The sequence below is a fragment of the Sturnira hondurensis genome, unplaced genomic scaffold (assembly GCF_014824575.4).
Source record: "Sturnira hondurensis isolate 20B ecotype Veracruz unplaced genomic scaffold, ASM1482457v3 Scaffold0016462, whole genome shotgun sequence".
NCBI classification, from domain to species: Eukaryota; Metazoa; Chordata; class Mammalia; order Chiroptera; family Phyllostomidae; genus Sturnira; species Sturnira hondurensis.
This window is the reverse complement of record NW_028089093.1, coordinates 520,366-539,566: the sequence shown is the minus strand read 5'-3', so window position 1 is coordinate 539,566 and position 19,201 is coordinate 520,366. Positions and strand designations below refer to the sequence as shown.

The 19,201-nt window shown below is 42.6% G+C and overlaps 1 protein-coding gene and 1 non-coding gene across 2 annotated transcripts; one reads left to right on the top strand and one right to left on the bottom strand.

The window, feature by feature from the left end:
• Positions 1 to 583: 583 nt before the first annotated feature.
• GATAD1 (GATA zinc finger domain containing 1) lies at positions 584 to 9,129 on the top strand. The gene is made up of 5 exons (XM_037066069.1): positions 584 to 1,072; positions 1,747 to 1,872; positions 3,452 to 3,511; positions 5,998 to 6,181; positions 8,031 to 9,129. Exons 1-5 carry the CDS (start codon positions 812 to 814, stop codon positions 8,219 to 8,221), a joined length of 822 nt encoding a protein of 273 aa, XP_036921964.1. The 5' UTR covers positions 584 to 811; the 3' UTR covers positions 8,222 to 9,129.
• Positions 9,130 to 10,765: 1,636 nt separating this feature from the next.
• LOC119001009 (small nucleolar RNA SNORA48) lies at positions 10,766 to 10,899 on the bottom strand. The gene has a single exon (XR_005069461.1). It is a non-coding gene; the product is annotated as a small nucleolar RNA SNORA48 (small nucleolar RNA).
• Between the last annotated feature and the right edge of the window lie 8,302 nt (positions 10,900 to 19,201).

Below are 19,201 nucleotides of genomic sequence, written 5' to 3'. Positions count from 1 at the left end.
AAATGGTTTCCCAACAGTGCCAAGCCAGTTATTTGCCTTTTCTATTCTCATTCTCTCACTGTGTCTTGTTCGACTACAGGCCATACGATGACATCACCCAATGGTTAAGGAAGGTGTGCTTGACATCTTAGGCTGAAATGTCTACCTCAACTCCTAACACCTAAATGTCCATGGCTATAGTCCGTATAAACAAAAGTATGTGGGGGTCAAAACATAATTTTTAAGAGTGTAAAGGGGTCCTAAGTAGGAGCGCCAGACTTGGCAAAAATACAGGGCGCCCAGTTAAGTCTTATTTCAGATAAACACGAATATCGCATACGATACACACATTAAAACAACTATTTGTTGCTTATCTGAAATCCAAATTAACTGGACCTCCTGTATTTTACCTGCCTATCCCAGCTCTACCGTCAGAAAGTTGCAGGCAGCAAACAAACTGAATGAGCGCGCTCCCGGTGAGGCACTTCCGGTCAGGCGGGTCCCCAGCTTGGCGGGTCCCGCCCATCGCCGGAAGCCCCCTCAGGGCCGCTGTTCTGGGTTCCTCCCAGGCCAGGCCCCGCCCAGGCCGCGCCCAGGCCGCGCCTCCGTGGGTCTGGAGTGGCCACAGGTGCTGGGCACCCGGCGGCAGGAGTTGTCTTCCTACCTCTAGCGGGCCGCGGCTGCGGCCTGGTTCCAGCGTGGACAGCTTGGCGCCCGCGCCCCCGCTGTTCTTCCTGTCACTGGACGAGGCGGGCCGGCCCTCGGGCGGCCGGGGTCGGCCGTCGCCATTCCGGTGTCGCTGCGCCCGCGGGGGCCCCCCGAGCCGGCCACGATGCCCCTGGGCCTGAAGCCCACCTGCAGCGTCTGCAAGACCACGTCGTCCTCTATGTGGAAGAAGAGCTCGCAGGGGGAGATCTTCTGTCACCACTGCACTGGCCGGGGCGGCGCGGGCGGCGGGGGCGCCGGCGCTGGCGCGGGGGCCGCTGGCGGGACAGCGGGCAGCAGCGGCGCAGGGGGTGGCTTCAGTGCGGCGACCCTCGCCGGCACCTCGGCCGCCCCTTCTCAGAGCAACGGGGGAGGAGGCGGCAAGCAGGTAAGCGGGGCAGGCGAAGGCCGGGCGGGCAAGCGCCTCCGGGCCGGGCTGTCCACAGCCCCTGATGACATCTTAGCTAGTGCGGCCCGTTCTGAGCACCTTTTCTTGCGAGAAATGTATAGTCTAGAGAAGCAAGAAAATGAAAAACCCTTGGGAAATCCCCGTATTTGGGGTAGCAATCGGGCATCTCAGTACGTACGCGTATATACACCGGTACGTAAATAGGGTCCTGCTACTGGACTTGTCCCTGTTCATAGAGGGTATTCTGTCATTGTGGCATGTTAGTAATAGTACAATGTCATTATTCTAAAGGGCAGCGTAAGTAGTCCACGGCCGGCGGTGGCGTAGCTAGAGCGCCCTCTGGCGGTGGAGAGTTGAGTTGTTAGTGGCTTTTCATAAATACACTGGCTAGACTTAACTCCTTGGCCTACCCTTTGTCCTGCGGTAAGAGCTCACAGCTTTTTGGAGACTCCAGAGATGCTTGCCAAGGGCTCTCCCTGTTTTCATTAGCCCAGTGTATGTGATTACCCCGCATAGGAAGAAGAAAAGGCGCACTCTTGCTTCATTTTTGAATGTCCGTATGAAGTACACAGTCTGGGATCCTTGTAAGATGGTTGTATCGGGACAGCAACCTTTTTTAAATTTCTCTTTTTTTGTTCTCTAATTTATAACAGAGTAAGCAGGAAATTCACAGGAGGTCGGCTCGGCTCAGAAACACTAAGTACAAATCCGCTCCAGCTGCTGAGAAGAAAGTTTCCACTAAAGGAAAAGGGAGAAGACATATTTTTAAATTAAAAAACGTAAGATGATTGTGAACAGTGGTTTTTTTTTGCGGCAGTGGCTTTGTGTTTGTAACGCGCCCTGACCCGGCTTGCATCCCCCTCCGTTGCTCTTTTCTCGTGGTGGGGAGAGGTGCAGACTTTATAAGAGGCTTGAGCTCTGTTGCAGAAGGTTTACTGTTTATGAAATTAGTAGTACTGTTTCTCTTTTTTGAGCTTTCCTTTTTTTCTCTGGGAAATATAAAATGGAAGTCTAGGAGAAACATAATCCTTGGGTGCATTTTATTGGGTTCTTTATGCAAAGGATTACCCTATGGCCAAGTACAGTAGGAAAACTTTTTTTCTTTTATTCTTTAAAGATCTAAGTAAGTAATAATACTGGAACTCATTTTCATATTTATTTGTTATTATAACCCCAGAAAGTGAGTTTTACTGACATCAATTTGAGGAATATGAAGTAAAAATTTGCTAAACCTTTAAGAAAATATTGATAGTTTTGTGGTGGGGTATTTGAAAGCACATTTTTAGCACAGTAAATTCTCATTATCCTTGTAAATACAAGAGGATATGGTCAAACACAATGGATGATGCATTAGAGACAGTTTTTTAAAACCTCAGTGTGGTATTCTTTCATTTTCAGAACGGGAATGCTTGACTTACCAGTAAAAGCATTTCTGAAGTTGGGAATATCTGTTCATAAAACACAAAAGGGGCAGTCCAATATATTGTGCGGATTGTGGATTATTTTCTTACTGATGGAAATTGTCCCTAAAATTGTAAAATATTACGATTTTAATAATTTTGCTTTCTAAAAATTAGACATTTGTTGATTAGACAAAACATGTTAAGTAAATATTCATTTGATTGTAGTCACAGCATTTAAACATGTTTTCCTTGTAAGTATGGTAGAATATGTTCTTTTTAGGTATTTCAATATCAGTTTCTCTAGTAGCCTCTTTAAGGACGATACCAAGATATGTTTGGGAAGGCCTGTTTTCTCTGCATTACATAAAAGTGTGTATTTCAGCTTAAGAATGGACTTTAATGATTGGTGGGTGGTGGCAGATTACTAAGAACTTCCAAGGAAGTTTCTTTTAGTCTTCACTGAGGCTTGTTAGAATATTAGTTCTGATGACATCGAGTATCTTAGCTGGTTCCGCAGTTAGGCTACAGAGATGGGAAAGTCCGTCAAGGGAAGAACACTTTTTCACTTAGTGCTCATCTAGCCATTTTTTATTACTTCCACTTGGGTCATGCTCAGGCCATTAGGGGCAGTATATTTTTATAACTAAAACTTTAATGTGCAATAAAGCTCTAAGAGGGCTTGTGTTGGCTCTTAGAATCATAATCAGAAGCTTGTCCTCTGGTTTCCAGCAGTTTTTAAGCTACTAGTAGCAGAAATAGCAGTGGGAATATTCATATTGTGCTTAGCCACAACATTCAGGAACAAAATCATTTATCTTTTTCTTACAGTTTTTATCACCAAACAACAAATTTAGTATTTTTCAAATTACAGAACTCTTATATGTGACTGGAAAAATGCCTGTTCACACACAGACACAGTATGAATGTGCCAATATTTTTACTTTTTTTTTCATAGCCCATCAAAGCTCCTGAGTCAGTTTCGACCATCATCACTGCAGAATCAATTTTCTACAAGGTAAACATGGATAGTGTTACTGAAGGGAGATTTGGGCCTACTTTCTAAAATGTTGGGTTAGTCTGAGGTCTCTGCTACTCTGTAACAAATTGTGATTGTGGCTTTTGTTCTTTTCTAAGCTGTTTCTTCCAGGAGTAGCTGTTATAAAACATCTCATCCAGGGCTGAGGGGAGAGGGGAAGTTATCTATGGAAATATGATATGAGGACCTTAAGAACTTTTAAAATGTAGACTATGGGAATTGTTTTTAAAATGGTATGAAGTTGTGCAAGAGTGAGCCAGCATTCTCAATGTGATGGCACTGAAAGTGGGAAGGGTAGAGGCAAGGTTTAGACAAGTGGATAGAGTAGGCACAGAGATTCTAAAATGCCTGTAAGCGGAAGTGAGAGGGTAAGGGCAGTGGGAATTGGCACTTGCTGGAAGTCCATGGTGGGAAAGAAAGAGTCCACATTATTTGATAAAGCAGAAGGTTGGGTTTCCTAGGACCAAAATCCATGGGCATTCAATACATCAGTGAGAGAAGTGACATTTCATTATTTTTGAACCAGAAAACTAGGAAAGCAGTTAGAGCATAGAGAAGACCTGTAAGGCCTGGCAGGCCCAGCAGGGACAGTAACCATTAAGTACTATCACGTGGGGGCAGTGGTGTGAGTTGGTGCTTTATACTTGACCTAAGTGCCCTGAACTTTGGGAAACACAAGCGATTATACTTTGAGTATAACCTTTTTTGTTAGCCCAGCATCTGAGTAGTCTAAAACAGTCTGTACACCAGGCAAACGCCTCTGCTATATTTCCAGCATTTCCTATGTTTTTCTTAACACATAGCCAAAATTCAGTGTGTGCTTGCTATTTATCAGGCACTGAGGCGAGCGTTTTACATGCTTTGTTCCACTCATTCGACTCCATGAAGTAGGTACTATTATCCCCATTTTGTGGAGGAGGACCTGGAGTCGCAGAGGTTAACTTGTCTGACATCACACAGCCAGTAAGTCATGGAGTGAGGCCACCTGATGCCAGAGCCCAGGTTCAGAGCTCAGCTCCTGGCTCTACTGCTTGGGAAAGTACTTGTATGGCTATAAGGTTAGGACCAACTAATATTTCTTTGTCTACAAAATAGGATTGTAAATAGGAACTACCACACTGCGTCAAGTGAGATCATCAATGTTAAGCATCTTATAGATTCAGCACTCAGTGAATAGTAATAATGATCATCATCACATTTTCAAATTTGTGCATTTTTTCACAGCTAAGCTAAAAACTTAGTGTATTGATGATTTTTAGGCATGTCCTAATGGAAAGCACGTGAGACCTGTTATATCAAGTATCAGAAATTTAGTACTGTCTACCATGTGTCCATTAACTAGCCAGTAGTGGACTGTGGCCCACATTGACTATACCCGTCCGTAACCATCCAGATGCAGCAGTCCCCCTCGGCTCTATGGATAAAGGGTCCACCAGGGGGACTCTGGTCTATCAGGTCTACATCCACCTAAGGAAGTGCTGAGTGTCATAAATATTTGGATGAGCCATTATGGATGTTCAAATAGGAGATTATTTCCAGTTCAAGACCCAGGGAAGAGGATATGGGGTAGATGGCAGAGGTCCAAACACAAGACATGCACAGGTGAGTTAGTTGGGTGTGAAGAAGAGGGTATGGTATGAATGCCAGGAATACCAGTGAACAGGAGGGCAAGAGACAGGTGCCAGTGAGATGGGGACAGGTATGGTGAATTGAGGGTGACTATATCCTAAAGACCAATCATAATAAAAATGAGGTTTTTTTGTTGTGTTTGTTTTTAAAGGTTTTATTTATTTATTTTCAGAGAGGGGAAGGCAGGGAGAAAGAGAGGGAGAGAAACATCAGTGTGTGGTTGCCTCTCTCATGCCCCCCTCCCCCCACCACTGGGGACCTGGCCTGCAATCCAGGCATGTTGTTCCCTGACTGGGAATCGAACCAGCGACCCTTTGGTTCACAGGCCAGCGATCAATCCACTGAGCCACACCAGCCAGGGCTAAAAATTAGTTTTTATTATTTCTCTGGTTTGAATATATAGTATCTCCTTTCCTTAATTAATGGTTGAGGAGGAAGATATATAGAGTGTATTTTCACCAGATAAGCAATGATTTTCAAGCCAGTCCAGAGATAGACTGCCCAGCCGGGGTAGGAACCTCAGCCACAGCTCTGCCTTATGTGGCTTTCTGCAAGTCACTTAACCTTCCTGCAACTCAGCGGCTCTAGCCCAAATAGAAAATCAAAATATTTTTATAGACATATGTCCCCTCCACATGCAAGTTGTGTTACATGAAGCTTTTTTATTTAAAAGTGAAACAACTTTAGAATTGGCATCAACCATATAAACATTGGTATATTAGTCTATTTCAGCAACCTTTTATTGGCCACTTTGAAAACTCTTACATTAAGGAAGTTCCAGTTCATAGCTGTGGTGATCTTCTACTTTAAATATGCGATTATCTTCTTCCCCCCAGGGAGTATATTACCAAATTGGAGATGTTGTTTCTGTGATTGATGAACAAGACGGAAAACCCTACTATGCTCAGATCAGGGGTTTTATCCAGGACCAGTACTGCGAGAAGAGCGCAGCGCTGACATGGCTCATTCCCACTCTTTCTAGTCCCAGGGACCAATTTGATCCTGCATCCTACATCATAGGTGAGTTTGACAAATGGGACAGGTTCTCGAACCCAGGTAAGTCCCTGTTATTATGTATAAGAATGCATTAGTCTGCCAGGACTGCCGTAACAAAATACCACAGGTTGGATGGCTTAAACAACAGAATGCTTTATTTATTTTCTCACTGTTCTGGAGGCTGGAAGTTCAAGGTGGAGGTGCTCTCAGGGTTGGTTCCTGGTGGAGCTCTCTTCCTGACTTGTGGACCTCCACCTTCTCAGTGTGCATACTCCTTGTTCAGTCTCTTCTTGCAAGAACACTAATCCTAGCAGATTAGGGTCCCACCCATATTGACCTCATTTAACCTTAATTACTTCCGTAAAGCCCCTGTCTCCAAATACCCATCACACTGAGGGTTAGGGCTTCACCATGAATTCAGGAGGGATACAGTTCAGTCCATAACAAAGAAGCATAAGTATCATTAAGTACAATAAAGAGTTCTATAGAAAACATGAAACACATTTTATATAGTGAGGGTTGGAGTGCCATCAGTTATTTTGAGTTAGGGCAGTATGCACTTACTAAAAAAAAGTGATGTGGATAAGATTTTTCTGAGTGACCCAGGATTAAACTATTAAAAGAATTCATTGCTTAGGAACTAGGTTATTTAGTTACTTGTAAAAATTCACTCAACCCTGGCTAGTGTGGCTCAGTGGATTAAGTGCTGGCCTATGAACTGAGGGGTCACTGGTTCAATTCCCAGTCAGGGCACATGCCTGGGTTGTGGCCCAGGTCCCCAGTAGGAGGCATGTGAGAGGCAACCACACGTTGATGTTTTACTCCCTCTCTTTCTCCCTCCCTTCCCCTCTCTCTAAAAACAAATAAATAAAAAAAATTTAAATAATTTCTGAAGGAACTAGCATGGTTATTTCTAGAATCTTCCATGTTCTCAATGCGCATCCTTCACATGCTGCACACATCATTCTGGACCTTTTATGACAAATCATTGTCGATTGTTGAAATGGCAGCCACTGTACTCTATTAATTTAGCTGCCAAAAGGGGTGGTACAAACAGTTCTTCATGCAGACTCACAAGAAGCTGCTGATTAATTCAGTTCTGAAAGCGTTGAGTTTTTAAATTACTCTGAACTTTTTAACCTTTCTGTAATGAGCATGTGTCACTTTTGCATCCCGAGAAAAAAAAACGTGAAATTTTTTCAGTGAGAACTCAGGGACAAATAACATTCCACTGTTATCCTCACCTCGTGTCAAGTTCATTACATGACCAGTTTTGGCCTTCTGCTTGTAAGCATGTAAATGGGTAGACCCGCATTCACCCGATCTGTTGGGTAGCATTCTCAGCAGAGGCAGTGGTGTGGCAGAACCACCTGGGCTTCGCTCCCCCTCCTCTTTCTAACCTTGAGATTCAAGAGCGTAAACTCTGCAGCCAGACTCTGGGCTCGTAGCCCTCACACTTCCTAGCTGTGTGATATTAGACAGGTTCCTCCATCTCTCTTGGCTCATTTTCCTCACACGTGAAATGGGAATAATGATAGTGCCTGCTGCAGAGGGCTTTTGTGAGGATTCGAAGTATTGATATATGACAGTACTAAGAACAGTGTGGGCATGTAGTAAACACTAAATAAGGCTAATTTTGTTTTTTAGATTCCTTTCCATATCGAGTCACTGTTTTGGGGAGAATGCTATATTCCTTAAGCAGTTGGAATAAGTAGAAAAAAATGATAGAGTAACTTCAGAGTAATACATGTTCTAAGGGCTAATGTCAAGTCACCACCAGAGTGGTTTCTCCTAGTGTCTGGGTATTTTAACATTTTATGGTAATGGTATATGTGTTAAAAATGTGTTTAACCTTTCCATTGGCTGCCTTTAGGACCAGAGGAGGATCTTCCAAGGAAGATGGAATATTTGGAATTTGTTTGTCATGCACCCTCTGAATATTTCAAGTCACGATCATCACCATTTCCCACAGTTCCCACCAGACCAGAGAAAGGCTATATATGGACTCATGTTGGACCTACTCCTGCAATAACTATTAAGGAAACAGTTGCCAATCATTTGTAGTTTAAAAAGTAAAACTTGACTTCCAGTTACTGTCTATTTATAATACTATAAGACATACCACATGTTTGTTTAATGAAATCTTTAGATGAGAAAATGACTAAAAAGTTTTCCTCCTACTACCCAGTAATCACTAGGTCATTTATTTCTAGTTACTTGGAAACCAAAAAGGACATAAAAGAATTAAATATATTTTGAACTTAAATATTATATTCTGTATGTGTGTCTTCCCAGGGAGACAATTGGGAACATAGTATCTATTTTTGTCCATAATTTATTTCTAGCAACCCATAAAATGGATTGTGTTTTGTGTAAAAACAAAATATGAATTAAGATTTGGATTTCTGATTGAGAACCAAACCATATAAAACGTCGCTATGACCAACAGAGCTGTCCCAAAGTCATGCAAACTTTATTTCTCATCTAGAAAATGCTGTGGCAAACTGTTGGCTGCTTTAACTTGAAGGAAAGTGATTGGTGGATAATTGTATTAGTCTAGGCCTTTCCTTTTAACACTTTCATTTTTCTACAGCAAACGGCTTCAGAATCATTTTGTTGATCTGAATGTTCTCACGTACCTTCTCAGTTAAAACGAGGCTTTCATTCTGACTGTAAAATTTCGTAGTGCAGGCAGTGACCTTCACTAAGAGCACACGGGAAAGATGTACAGCTCAGGCATCTCACTTGGTCATTTCTTGGCTACTGTTAGAAAAACCATTAGATGGTCATAAAAATGATTAATAGGTCAGCTGTAATTGAACAATAAAATTTCTTGTAATTAAAAATAAAGGTTTAATAGTTATTAGCATTGATAGCTAAAAAAAAGTCTACCCTAAAGTTAAGCCACCTGCTATGAACTCATATTAATAGGCCTAAAACAATGCCTTGGACTTAGAAGACCTATTGTGTATGAAATTTCCCAGAACTCAGGTACAGATTTACTTCAAATGCAAGTCAAGTCAGGGAGCAACAGTGTGAAATGGAAAGAAGTGGAGATTGTGCACACCTGCTTCTTCTGGCTTAACCGGCATTAATTAATCCAGGAGAACTGATCAAAATTAATTTAATCATAATGAGTTTGAGCCGTAGCACCTTGAACTAACCGTTACCCTTATCTACACAGTTAGGGTTTGTGAGCCAGAAAGGAACATCTGTAGATAGTTTTGTGTCTGTAATTAGCTCTGTATATAGTTATCTTTCTGTTCACAAAAAATTATAGAAAAACTGATTGTAAATACCATTGTAAATAACTATCTAAATTCTAATATTCAATGTATTTTAAATGTATTAAAATGTATTTTAAAAATACATTTTAATACAATGTATTTTCACAATGTATTAAAATATATTTTTCACAATGTATTTACTTTGGATTTATTTCATTTAAATGATTAAATAGTGCCTTCAATCCAAAAAATGGTATGAATAGAAAATGGCAATGTTGTAGCACTCATAAATTGAAGGTTTATCATCAATAGGTAATAGATTTTAGGAAGGTCAAAGAATAGCTGACTGATAAAATGAACACAATGTAGACATTTATTAAAATGAGGAAACATTTTTATTTATTTTTATTGATTTTAGGGAGCAAGAGGAAAAGAAAGAAACATCAAGTCCTTGTCCCACTTATTTATGCATTCATTGATTGATTCCTGCACTTACCCTGACTGGGGATCAAACCTACAACCTTCGCATATCCGGATGATGTTCAAACCAACTACTACCTGGCCAGGGCCGAAAATGAGGAAATATTTAAAAACCAGAGCACATACTGACCATTTTTTTTATAAATTGATTTGATACTTGTATCTTTTGAAAGAGATTGAATTTTCACTTTCTTCCTCCATGAATGCCAGCAGCTTCCCGGGCTTACAGGGTAGATTTGAGCCTTTTCTCCTGTAATCAAAGGCCTGTCTAGCCTGTATTTACTCTGAGCTTTGTCTCCCCCTTCTCACTGCAACTGAAATGCGTCCCCCTGACACCCTCATTTCCTGGCTCTGTTTTTGTTCACATCCTTTCCAGCTCCACAAATAAGTCCAAGGATTCAGGCAGCATCTTGCTGTGTCTGTAGCTGAGCAAGTTGGAACTTTTTCATCAGCCTGCTGGTCTTTTTTCAGAGCTGTTCCTTTTTCAGAAACATACCATGCAAAACTTTTTTATATCCTTGTTTTTAACTGTTGTGGCTTAAGGCCCTCAAATTATCTCTATGTCCATGGCTCCTTGAAATCAATCTCTATTTTATTGTTATTGCATTTGTTTCTACTTCCGTTGGCTTCATCCCAGCCCTGTGTATCCTGGAGGGCAGAGATGGTGTGTTTTATTTCCTGGTCTTTCTAACTCCCACAGCTCCTAACCCAGGTCCTGGCTCATAGTAGGTGCTTAGTGTAGAGTTAGATGCTCTTAAGATGCCAGTCAGTATTTGAATCAATGCTAGTTCATACTAACTTTGGCTTAAACTTCAATTCTCTTGTAAACAGCCAACTCAAGTAGAATTTTTCAAATTGTTATATTCTAGATTAGATTAGATTGTTTTAATAGGATTTTTCCCCATGTGTCCAAGGCATAAACAAGGCATGGGCACAGACCAAAAGCCAGCCTGGGATAAATGAGGAGTTACTTTGTCCCTGGCTGATGAGACAAGCACCACCAAACCAGGTGCAACTCTACCCAGATCAGGGACATGTTTTAATAGGATTTTTTAAAAATTATTTTATTGTTGTCTGCAATTACAGTTGTCTGCATTTCCCCCCTGCTACTCTCCCCCCCCCATAACAGGATGTTTTTAAGATGACCTTTCACTACTTCTCTTACACAAATAAATCTTATCATGAGTAGCTAAAAACAAATTATCCCAAACCACTCAAGTTCTTGGCCATGAAAATCTTTTCCAGAGCTAAGTTTTCCAAAGAGAAGTTCGAATTGCAATTGCGTTTTAGCCATAAGCGGAATCATAAGGACACTGGAATAAAATATATATGATTATTTTATGAGTGCATGTGTGTGTACGTAAATACATAGGTACAGTATGCATACTCAGAATGATCTGTCATGGATCAGAACTAGGGGGCATTTGTGGATTTTGCTTTGCTACCCTGGGCATGTTTTAGGAACTGCATTTTTACCTCATATCAGATACGTAAACTGTACCTTTTGTAGGAGGGTTATCTCCTACACCCCCCAAAATACAAGCCAAGCGGTCAGCTCCAGGGAGAGACAAGAAGAAACCTGAGTTCAAACAAGAGGGGAATGCCTAAGTAAGACTGCATTTGTGTGCGTTTTCTTTATACTTGTCTGTGTTTTCCACCTTTCCTACACTGAGCATGCATACACAGACACATTTGTTTTCAGACTGCCCAACTGTGGCAAGCAACCACCAGTTTCTAGTCCTATTTAATAAGAAGCATTTAGTCCTATGTAAGAACTATTTAGTAAATGGTTCTTAAACCCTTGCAAGGGAGATAAATGACATGTTGAGGAAATAAATTCAGGAATTCAGTCAATTTCATATATTTACTTAGTGATTCTAGGGAAGAACTCAGATGGGACTTTCTGGCTTTGTTGCCCCCGGGGCCAGGCGTACATTTAGCTCTGAGGAAGCGCACCTGTATCCTCCAAGTTGGATGGAGGCTTTGCAAGCGTGAGAGAGTGTTGCAAGTTCAAGTCCTTTCTTCCCTCCACTGCAAGTCTATCTTCCTCTCCAGAAAGCCTGCGTTGACGATTTTAGGCCCCAGATGCAGAAGCAAAAGCCTTAGACTTCAACAGGCTGCCACAATTGCGTCAGGCAGGGTCTCTGTCACAGCTCCTGCATTCCATGTCATTCCTCCTGTTTCGTTCTCTGAGCAAGTCCTGATTCTGAGACAGTGATGGACAGGGCAAGGCCCTGCTGTTTTTCATTATAAGCTATGTAAAATTATTTGGCCCTTTAAAAAAACTATGTATTACTTTGATAATTTTTAAAAAATATTTATTAAGAGAGAGAGAAGAGAAACATCGATTTGTTGTTCTGCTTATTTATGCATTCATTGGTTGATTCTTGTATGTGCCCTGACTGGGGATCGAACCCACAACTTAGGCATGTTGGGAAGTTGTTTCAACCAATGATTGAATTAATTTTTTTCAAATGAAAATGAAGGAGATCACATAGAGAAAGATGAACAAATTGGAATATAAAAAAACTAATTTCTACCTGTCAAAAATGTGTATACAAAATTAAAAACCAAACAACTCTTTTTCCTTTCTTTTTCTTTTTTTCTGTTAAAGAAGTGGGAATCATTAACTTGTATTTCTTATTCAACATGACATTGGCATGTATTTACTCAACCACACGCAGAAAAACTACAATCATAACCTAAACTTCTTATAACGTCACTATTTCAAATCATTCTGACTTCTATGTTAGAAGCTGGATAGAAGGGAGGAGGTTTATAACAAAAACACCTACATAACTTAAGTACTTCTCCCCATGGTTGAAGACATGAGTGAAAAAGATGGTAAAGGGACTGCTGGGGAAGTATAATTTTTTTAAAAACCCAGATCTCTCAGCTCAGAAATCCTCTCCACAAAGGTGGTGGGGAAATAAGCCCTTTTACTATCACCTGAGCACGAAACCAGAATGCGATGCTCATCACAGGCAACTGGCCCAGAGAGCGACTGCGAGACAGAAAGAAATCTCAGCCTTTTCTACGCCCAGCGGCCGCACCCCGTTGCAGACACGTTCCCAAGGTGACCGGGAACTAGTTGTTCACTAAGAGAACTGCAGGTGGCTCCCGCAGGAACTGGGGGATCGCCGAGCTCCCTCCTGCTGTCTGTGCGTCAACGGGTGGCTCCGGGTCTTGGAAAAAGACATTCCTAAGTCGTACAGCTGACAGAGGGTTACTCAGTTTCTAAAAAGACATATTTCAAAGAGGCTGAGAAAATACTTGTATTTACAAGTTTTCTAAGGTAAATATTCTGACAGAAGGGGTGGGGAGGAAAATCTCCTCCCTTATTTTTCACAGCAGGGAATGAAGCCTCTTACTTCAAACGGGTATTTGCCCTTCCAAGTGCACACACTGAATTTGGAAGAGGATCCGGCAGCTTTTTTACTCTGCCCCGCCCCCCGCGCCCCCGCCCCCGCCCCCGCCCCCTGTCAGGGCTGCTACTTGCATCGGGGTGCGAGCATCCATGGCTGGGGGCACTTCAGGGGTCGGGTGGAGACCGAGGGCTGGGTCCCATCCTCAGCTCGCCCAGAGACCTCTGGGCAGGGCCTGCCCCGCACAGCCACAGCTGGAGATCCTCATCGCTGGGGCGAGGTAACGGGCCTAAGAGGTTCCGAATTTACGAAGGCCAGAAGCAGCATCCCGGGCTGCAGCAAAACTCATTTTCTACTCACTGTCCTCCGGGAGCACTTGTCAGGGCTTTGTACCCAGCAGGGTCACAGACATCTCATTTAATGATCCCACTTGATATTTCGCTACTTAATCACATGCATTTTGAACGTGTGTTTAGGCTCCACCGCCCACTCTCACCTTTGTACGAATGAATCACAAACACATTAGAATCACCTCTGGAGCTTTAAAAAAAATAATAACAGCAACAGACACCTGCGTCTCGAAGGTTCCACAGCAACCAATTAAACTAAAATCTGAGAGGAAGACTGCCATCTCACCAGGTTCCAAAGAATCTAGTAAAACCTAAGAATACCAAAAAACAAAAAGAAAAGTTTAAAGTTCCAGAGGCCATTCTAATAAGGCACAGAAATGAGAACCACTGGTTAGGCCCGTTCTCGTTTAGTATATAAAGTTCAGCTGGTAAAAGCTTTGACTTCTACAAAAAGGGACAAGGAGCTCTGATAGTACACAGCTTGGGAACAATTTAGGAAGATAAAAGCCTGTTATACAAGAGCCAACGAGCTCTGAAACGGCAGTTGGCACAGAGGCCCCCACGAAAGGGAGGTTCACCTGACAAATCTGAACCGGCACCAAGACAGCCTGGGCTCCCCGGAAACGCCTGCCCAGGCGCGGGCCCCCAACTGGGCTGCAGCTGCTTCGTTCACCTGACCCTCGCGAATCGGGCTCCGCGTGCCCCGCGTGCCCCGCAGAATCCCGACCTCCGGCGGATCCTGCGCTCCTGCCGGCCTCGCTCGGGCCTGGGCTGTCCGGGAGGCTCTGGCTCCCGCAGTCCAAGGCTTGTTTCTCCAGGGCCAATCGCACTGTTACTAAATTGTTCCGACGGTTTAAAGTTTTGGCGACAAGATGGTACTGCGGACAGGTGCTCAGGACCCCGGGACCTGCTCCTCCGCGCAGGCGCAGGAACCCACGGAGCCCCCGCTGCTCGCGGCCTCGCGGGCGCGGGGTGAACTTTTCCGGATTGAGCTCCGCTCACTGTGCGTTCTGAGCTCTTTGGGCTGGCTTGTCTCAATCCTACCAGGAGGAAAACTGGGCTGTGAGAGACGCTAGTTTTTCACGGTAAGACGCGGGGCGCCACATTTGGGTTTGTAGCTGACCTCATCTACAGGGTCCTGACAAGCCTCAGGAACTCGGCGCCGGCCGCCAGAAACAGCAAATCTGGTTGAATTAGGGAGGAGAGTTTCGACTAGGGTGCCCCTCAATCCTAAGAAAGCAAGATAGGCGCCCTTAGGGGACTCACGGAAACCTAACAAGGCAGCATGAACTGCTGGAAACTTGGGGAAGTGAATTAAGAAATTCAGACTGTTCTGACCTAGTGGCACATCAAAGTCCACGTAGGCACAAGTCACACTATGAAAAGTGTGACTTTTTTAAAATTATAGTTGGCATACAATATTATATTAGTGTCAGGGGTACAATGGTGATTAGACATTTGTATGATTATGAAGTGGCCTCCCCCGCCCCTGACCGCGGTAAGTCTAGGAGCTCTGTGCCCGTCCGGCGCCACACATTGTTATCACAGCGTTGTTGACCATATTCCCTGTATTGTACTTCTACATCCCCATGACTGTGTTGTTATAACCTCCGGTTTGTGCTTCTTAATCCCGTCCCCTTTTTCATCCAGCCTCCAAACCCACCTCCCATCTGGCAACCATCAGTTTGCTCACTGTATCTGAATTTGTTTCTATTTTGTTTGTTCATTTATTTTTTTTGATTCCACAAGTAAGTGAAATCATATGATATTTGTCTTTCTCTGATATATTTTACTAAGCATAATGCCCTCTAGGTCCATCCATGTTGTTGCAAATGGCAAGATTTCATTCTTTTTTGTGGCGGAGTGATATTCCTCTGTTTTATATGCACCACTTCTTTAGCCGTTAGTCCATCGAAGGACACTCTGGTGGCTTCCGTGGCTTGGCTGTTGCAAACAACGCTGCAGTGAACATGGGGGTACAAATCTTTTTGAATTAGTGTTTTGAGTTTCTTCAGGGGTGTTCCCAAAGTGGAACTGCTGGGTCATACGGCTGTTCCATTTTTCATTTTTGAGGTAACTCCATAGGTACTCTTTCCACAGTGGCTGCACTCCCACCAACAGTGCACAAGGGTTCCCCTTTCTCCACATCCTCACCAGCACTTGTTGTTTGTTGGTTTATTGATGATAGCCGTTCTAACAGGTGTGAGGCGATAGCTCACTGTGGTTTTAATTTGCATTTCCTGATGGTTAATGGTGTTGAACATCTTTTCACGTCTATTGATTTCTTTGGAGATATGTCTACTCAGCACCTCTGCCCATTTTTAAATTGGACTGTTTGTTTCTGTGTTGTTTTTGGTGTTAAGCTGTATGAGTTTCTTATATATTTTGGATATTAACCCCTTATCAGATGCATCACTGTAAAATATCTTCCCCCACTCAGTGTGTCTTTTCCTTTTCTCGATGGTTTTCTTTGCTGTGCAAAAACATTTTAGTTTGACATAGTTCTATTTGTTAATTTTTTCCCCTTGCTCAAGGAGACCTATCCAAAAAAAATATTACTAAGAGTGATGTCAGAGTTTACTGCTAGGAGTTTTAGGTTTTAGGCCTTATAAAGTCTTTAATCCATTTTGAGTTTATTTTATGTGTTGTAAGAAAGTGGTCTAGTTTCTTTTTCTTTTTGCATTTAACTGTCCCGTTTTCCCAACCCTGTTTACTGAGGAGACTGTCTTTACCCCATTGTGTATTCTTGCCTGCTTTGTCATGGATTAGTTGACCGCATAGGCATGGGTTTATTTCTGGGCTTTCTTTTCTGTTCCCTTGATATGTGTGCCTGTTTTTATGCCAGTTCTGTGGTGTTGCCCAACCCACTGAGTCACAACAGCTAGGGCTGCCATTAGAATTTTAATAGGGATTGCATTGGGTCTGCAAATTGCTTTGGGTATATAGACATTTTAACAATATGTCTCTTCCAGTCCATGAGAATGGAATAGCTTTCCATTTATTTGTGTCTTCCCAAGGTACTACGTTACCTGAGTTTGACACGACAGGGCTTCAGAAACCTTGCATGTGAAGATGGGCAGAGTGTTCTCCTTGACCAACAAAGAAATAAGATCTAAGTGGACAGGGAAGGACGCTGTGGGGCCATGGGTTTTGCACTCAGACAGCCAGGGTTCAATACGAGGACACTGAAATTGTCTTGGACAAGTTCCATACTTTCTCAGGCAGTTGAGGAGATTGAATGTGGCAGTATGTGTAAAGTGATTAAGCACAGTCCCCGGCACATAGCAAATGCTCAATAATGTTACTGTTTACATTTTAGACAGTCCAGTTCAGTGTAACATGGAGGCTGGATTTTAAATAGAAAATGGAATATCTGGGCATGCCATTCCTCTCAGGTGGTGACTATTCCAGTTTGGCTCGCCGTTCTTCCTCCTAAGTGGAAAAAAATAGGAAACTCTGCTACTCCCCGTGGGTTTGTTCTGAGAACTGTTTCCGGTGCTGGGGGGTGGGAGGGTCACAGTGTCAGCCCTACTCTCCCTTAGCACCGAGATGCATTGATTGTCTTGTCCGTCGCAGGAGGGCATCCCCGCGGTCCCTGGCCTCCCTCTCCATCAGATGCCGAGAGGGCCCCGATGGGAAGGATTCCAGCCCCACCTCTGCTGTAGGGGACCGTTGACCTTGGGGTTCATCCCCTTCGAAACCAAGGCTGTCTGGCCCTGCCAGCTGCTGCTGCAGATGTTTCTGGACGGCCAGGACAAGACTGTTCAGAGATCATAGTGGAGGTCGGGTCTACATCCAACCTACCGAAGCCCCTCCCTAAAATTCATGAAATGTGGTTGAGATATCCACCATCCTCCAACCACAGCAAAACGTACGTGACACTTTGCACCTCTGTGGGACTGACTGATCCATCCTCAGATATTGTCACTTGGCCGAACTTGTCTGTTTTGTTGCAGTGTCCTTGGAAGGGAAGAGACACCAACTCAAAAGGTAAAGGGCTATTTGGGGCTATTGATTTACATGTGGGGTGACTTTTAAAATTCTGTAATCTTTCCAGAATTGGGAAAAGTAAACTAATTTGATCATTGATCCAAATAATTTTGTGGTGAAATCAATTTGATGATGAGTCCACTTATCCAGATTTACTGGAGAACATGAGAGTTTTCAAATACTACTGAATAAAAGTTGCCGCAAAGACAAAAAAAATTGTACCTGCTGTAGAATTTTATGATAGTTTTCTAACACTAGTGCATGCTTTTACTTAGATGCCCTATTGTGCTTTGCTGAGAAAACAGTAGGTGTAAAGTGGAGTTTGTGTGTGTGTGTGTGTGTGTGTGTATGTGTGTTCAATATACATTCCTACATATACGATCATAAAATATAAAACAATTCTATACTTCAGTACTTTATTCTTATTTAGGCCAGTGGTTTTCAATTTGCAAGTGTCCACCTATGTATGGGTCAAAACTGAAATTATTTAAAAAAATGCAATAAAACAAATAATAAAATAGAGTAAGAGACAATAGAAAGGATTAGAGACCATCACATGTATAAGAGTTGGTATAATCTGGTGAAACTCGTTTCAGTGGTGTGCATGTGTGAACTGGGCCGTGAGTAAGAAGTGGTACTCTGGATTGCGGTCCAAGTATTTTGAAAACCAGTGGTTCTGAACCCAGCATTTTAACTCTTGTGGACAGGCTGTTGCATCCCTTTAACTGACACCAATTTCCCCGAGGTACCTGAGTGATGGGCCAGAACAAATGTCCAGGCCTAAGTGACTCATTTCAAATTCCTGTCTAAAACTCTGAGCAAAATTTCTTTGTTGAATGTGGTTGATGGTATCGTTACCCTGGAATGGTCCTTTGCTTTCAGTTGTTGATTTATCCGACCCTTGGATACCGCCTGGGAGGTTGAGTCCCGTGCTCCCTAAAACATCAGGTTATCGAGCAAGCTAGCAAGCTCTGTGGATTGACACTGTTGTCCAGGGGTTTGCATTTTATATTTTTATTTTTTCTTCTTTATACTTGTGAGCACTGAGTGTTGTTTTGTAGTAAAGATGCCCATTTGTTTTAAGAATATGTGCTTCTAATGTCTGCTGAAACAATTATAGGTGGCCAATTTCCATTGCTTATATAATCAAAACTGATTCCTAATCAATTATTTCTGCTGTAACCTAAAAACAAAAGCTAAGGGTTGAAATACTAGATTTTGTTTGGTTTTTCATTTCCCCCTCTATTTATTTAAAGGAGGATTATTCCAATTTCAGTTGAGAAATAGGAACGACTCACTCACACATTATATCATTTATTGAGTGATCCCCAGTACGAGGCACTGTCTGTCCGAGATTCCAGCAGTGAACCTTGAACACAAAGTGCCACCTGCTGGGAAATGTCCAATAAAGCACAAAGATGATGGAGATGGCATTTTAAAAACAAACTGCAAATTAATAGCTAGTACTCCCACTAAGTGTCCTTCTCCCAGTCAGACTCTTAATAGACAACTAGATTCACAGGTTAGGAATTACTAATACTTCTTAGGGGGAAGTATCAAAGGATGATGAGACTACCTCAATATTTGAAATAAAAATATAAGGCTGAATTTTTTTTTTTTGTTTACTCTAGT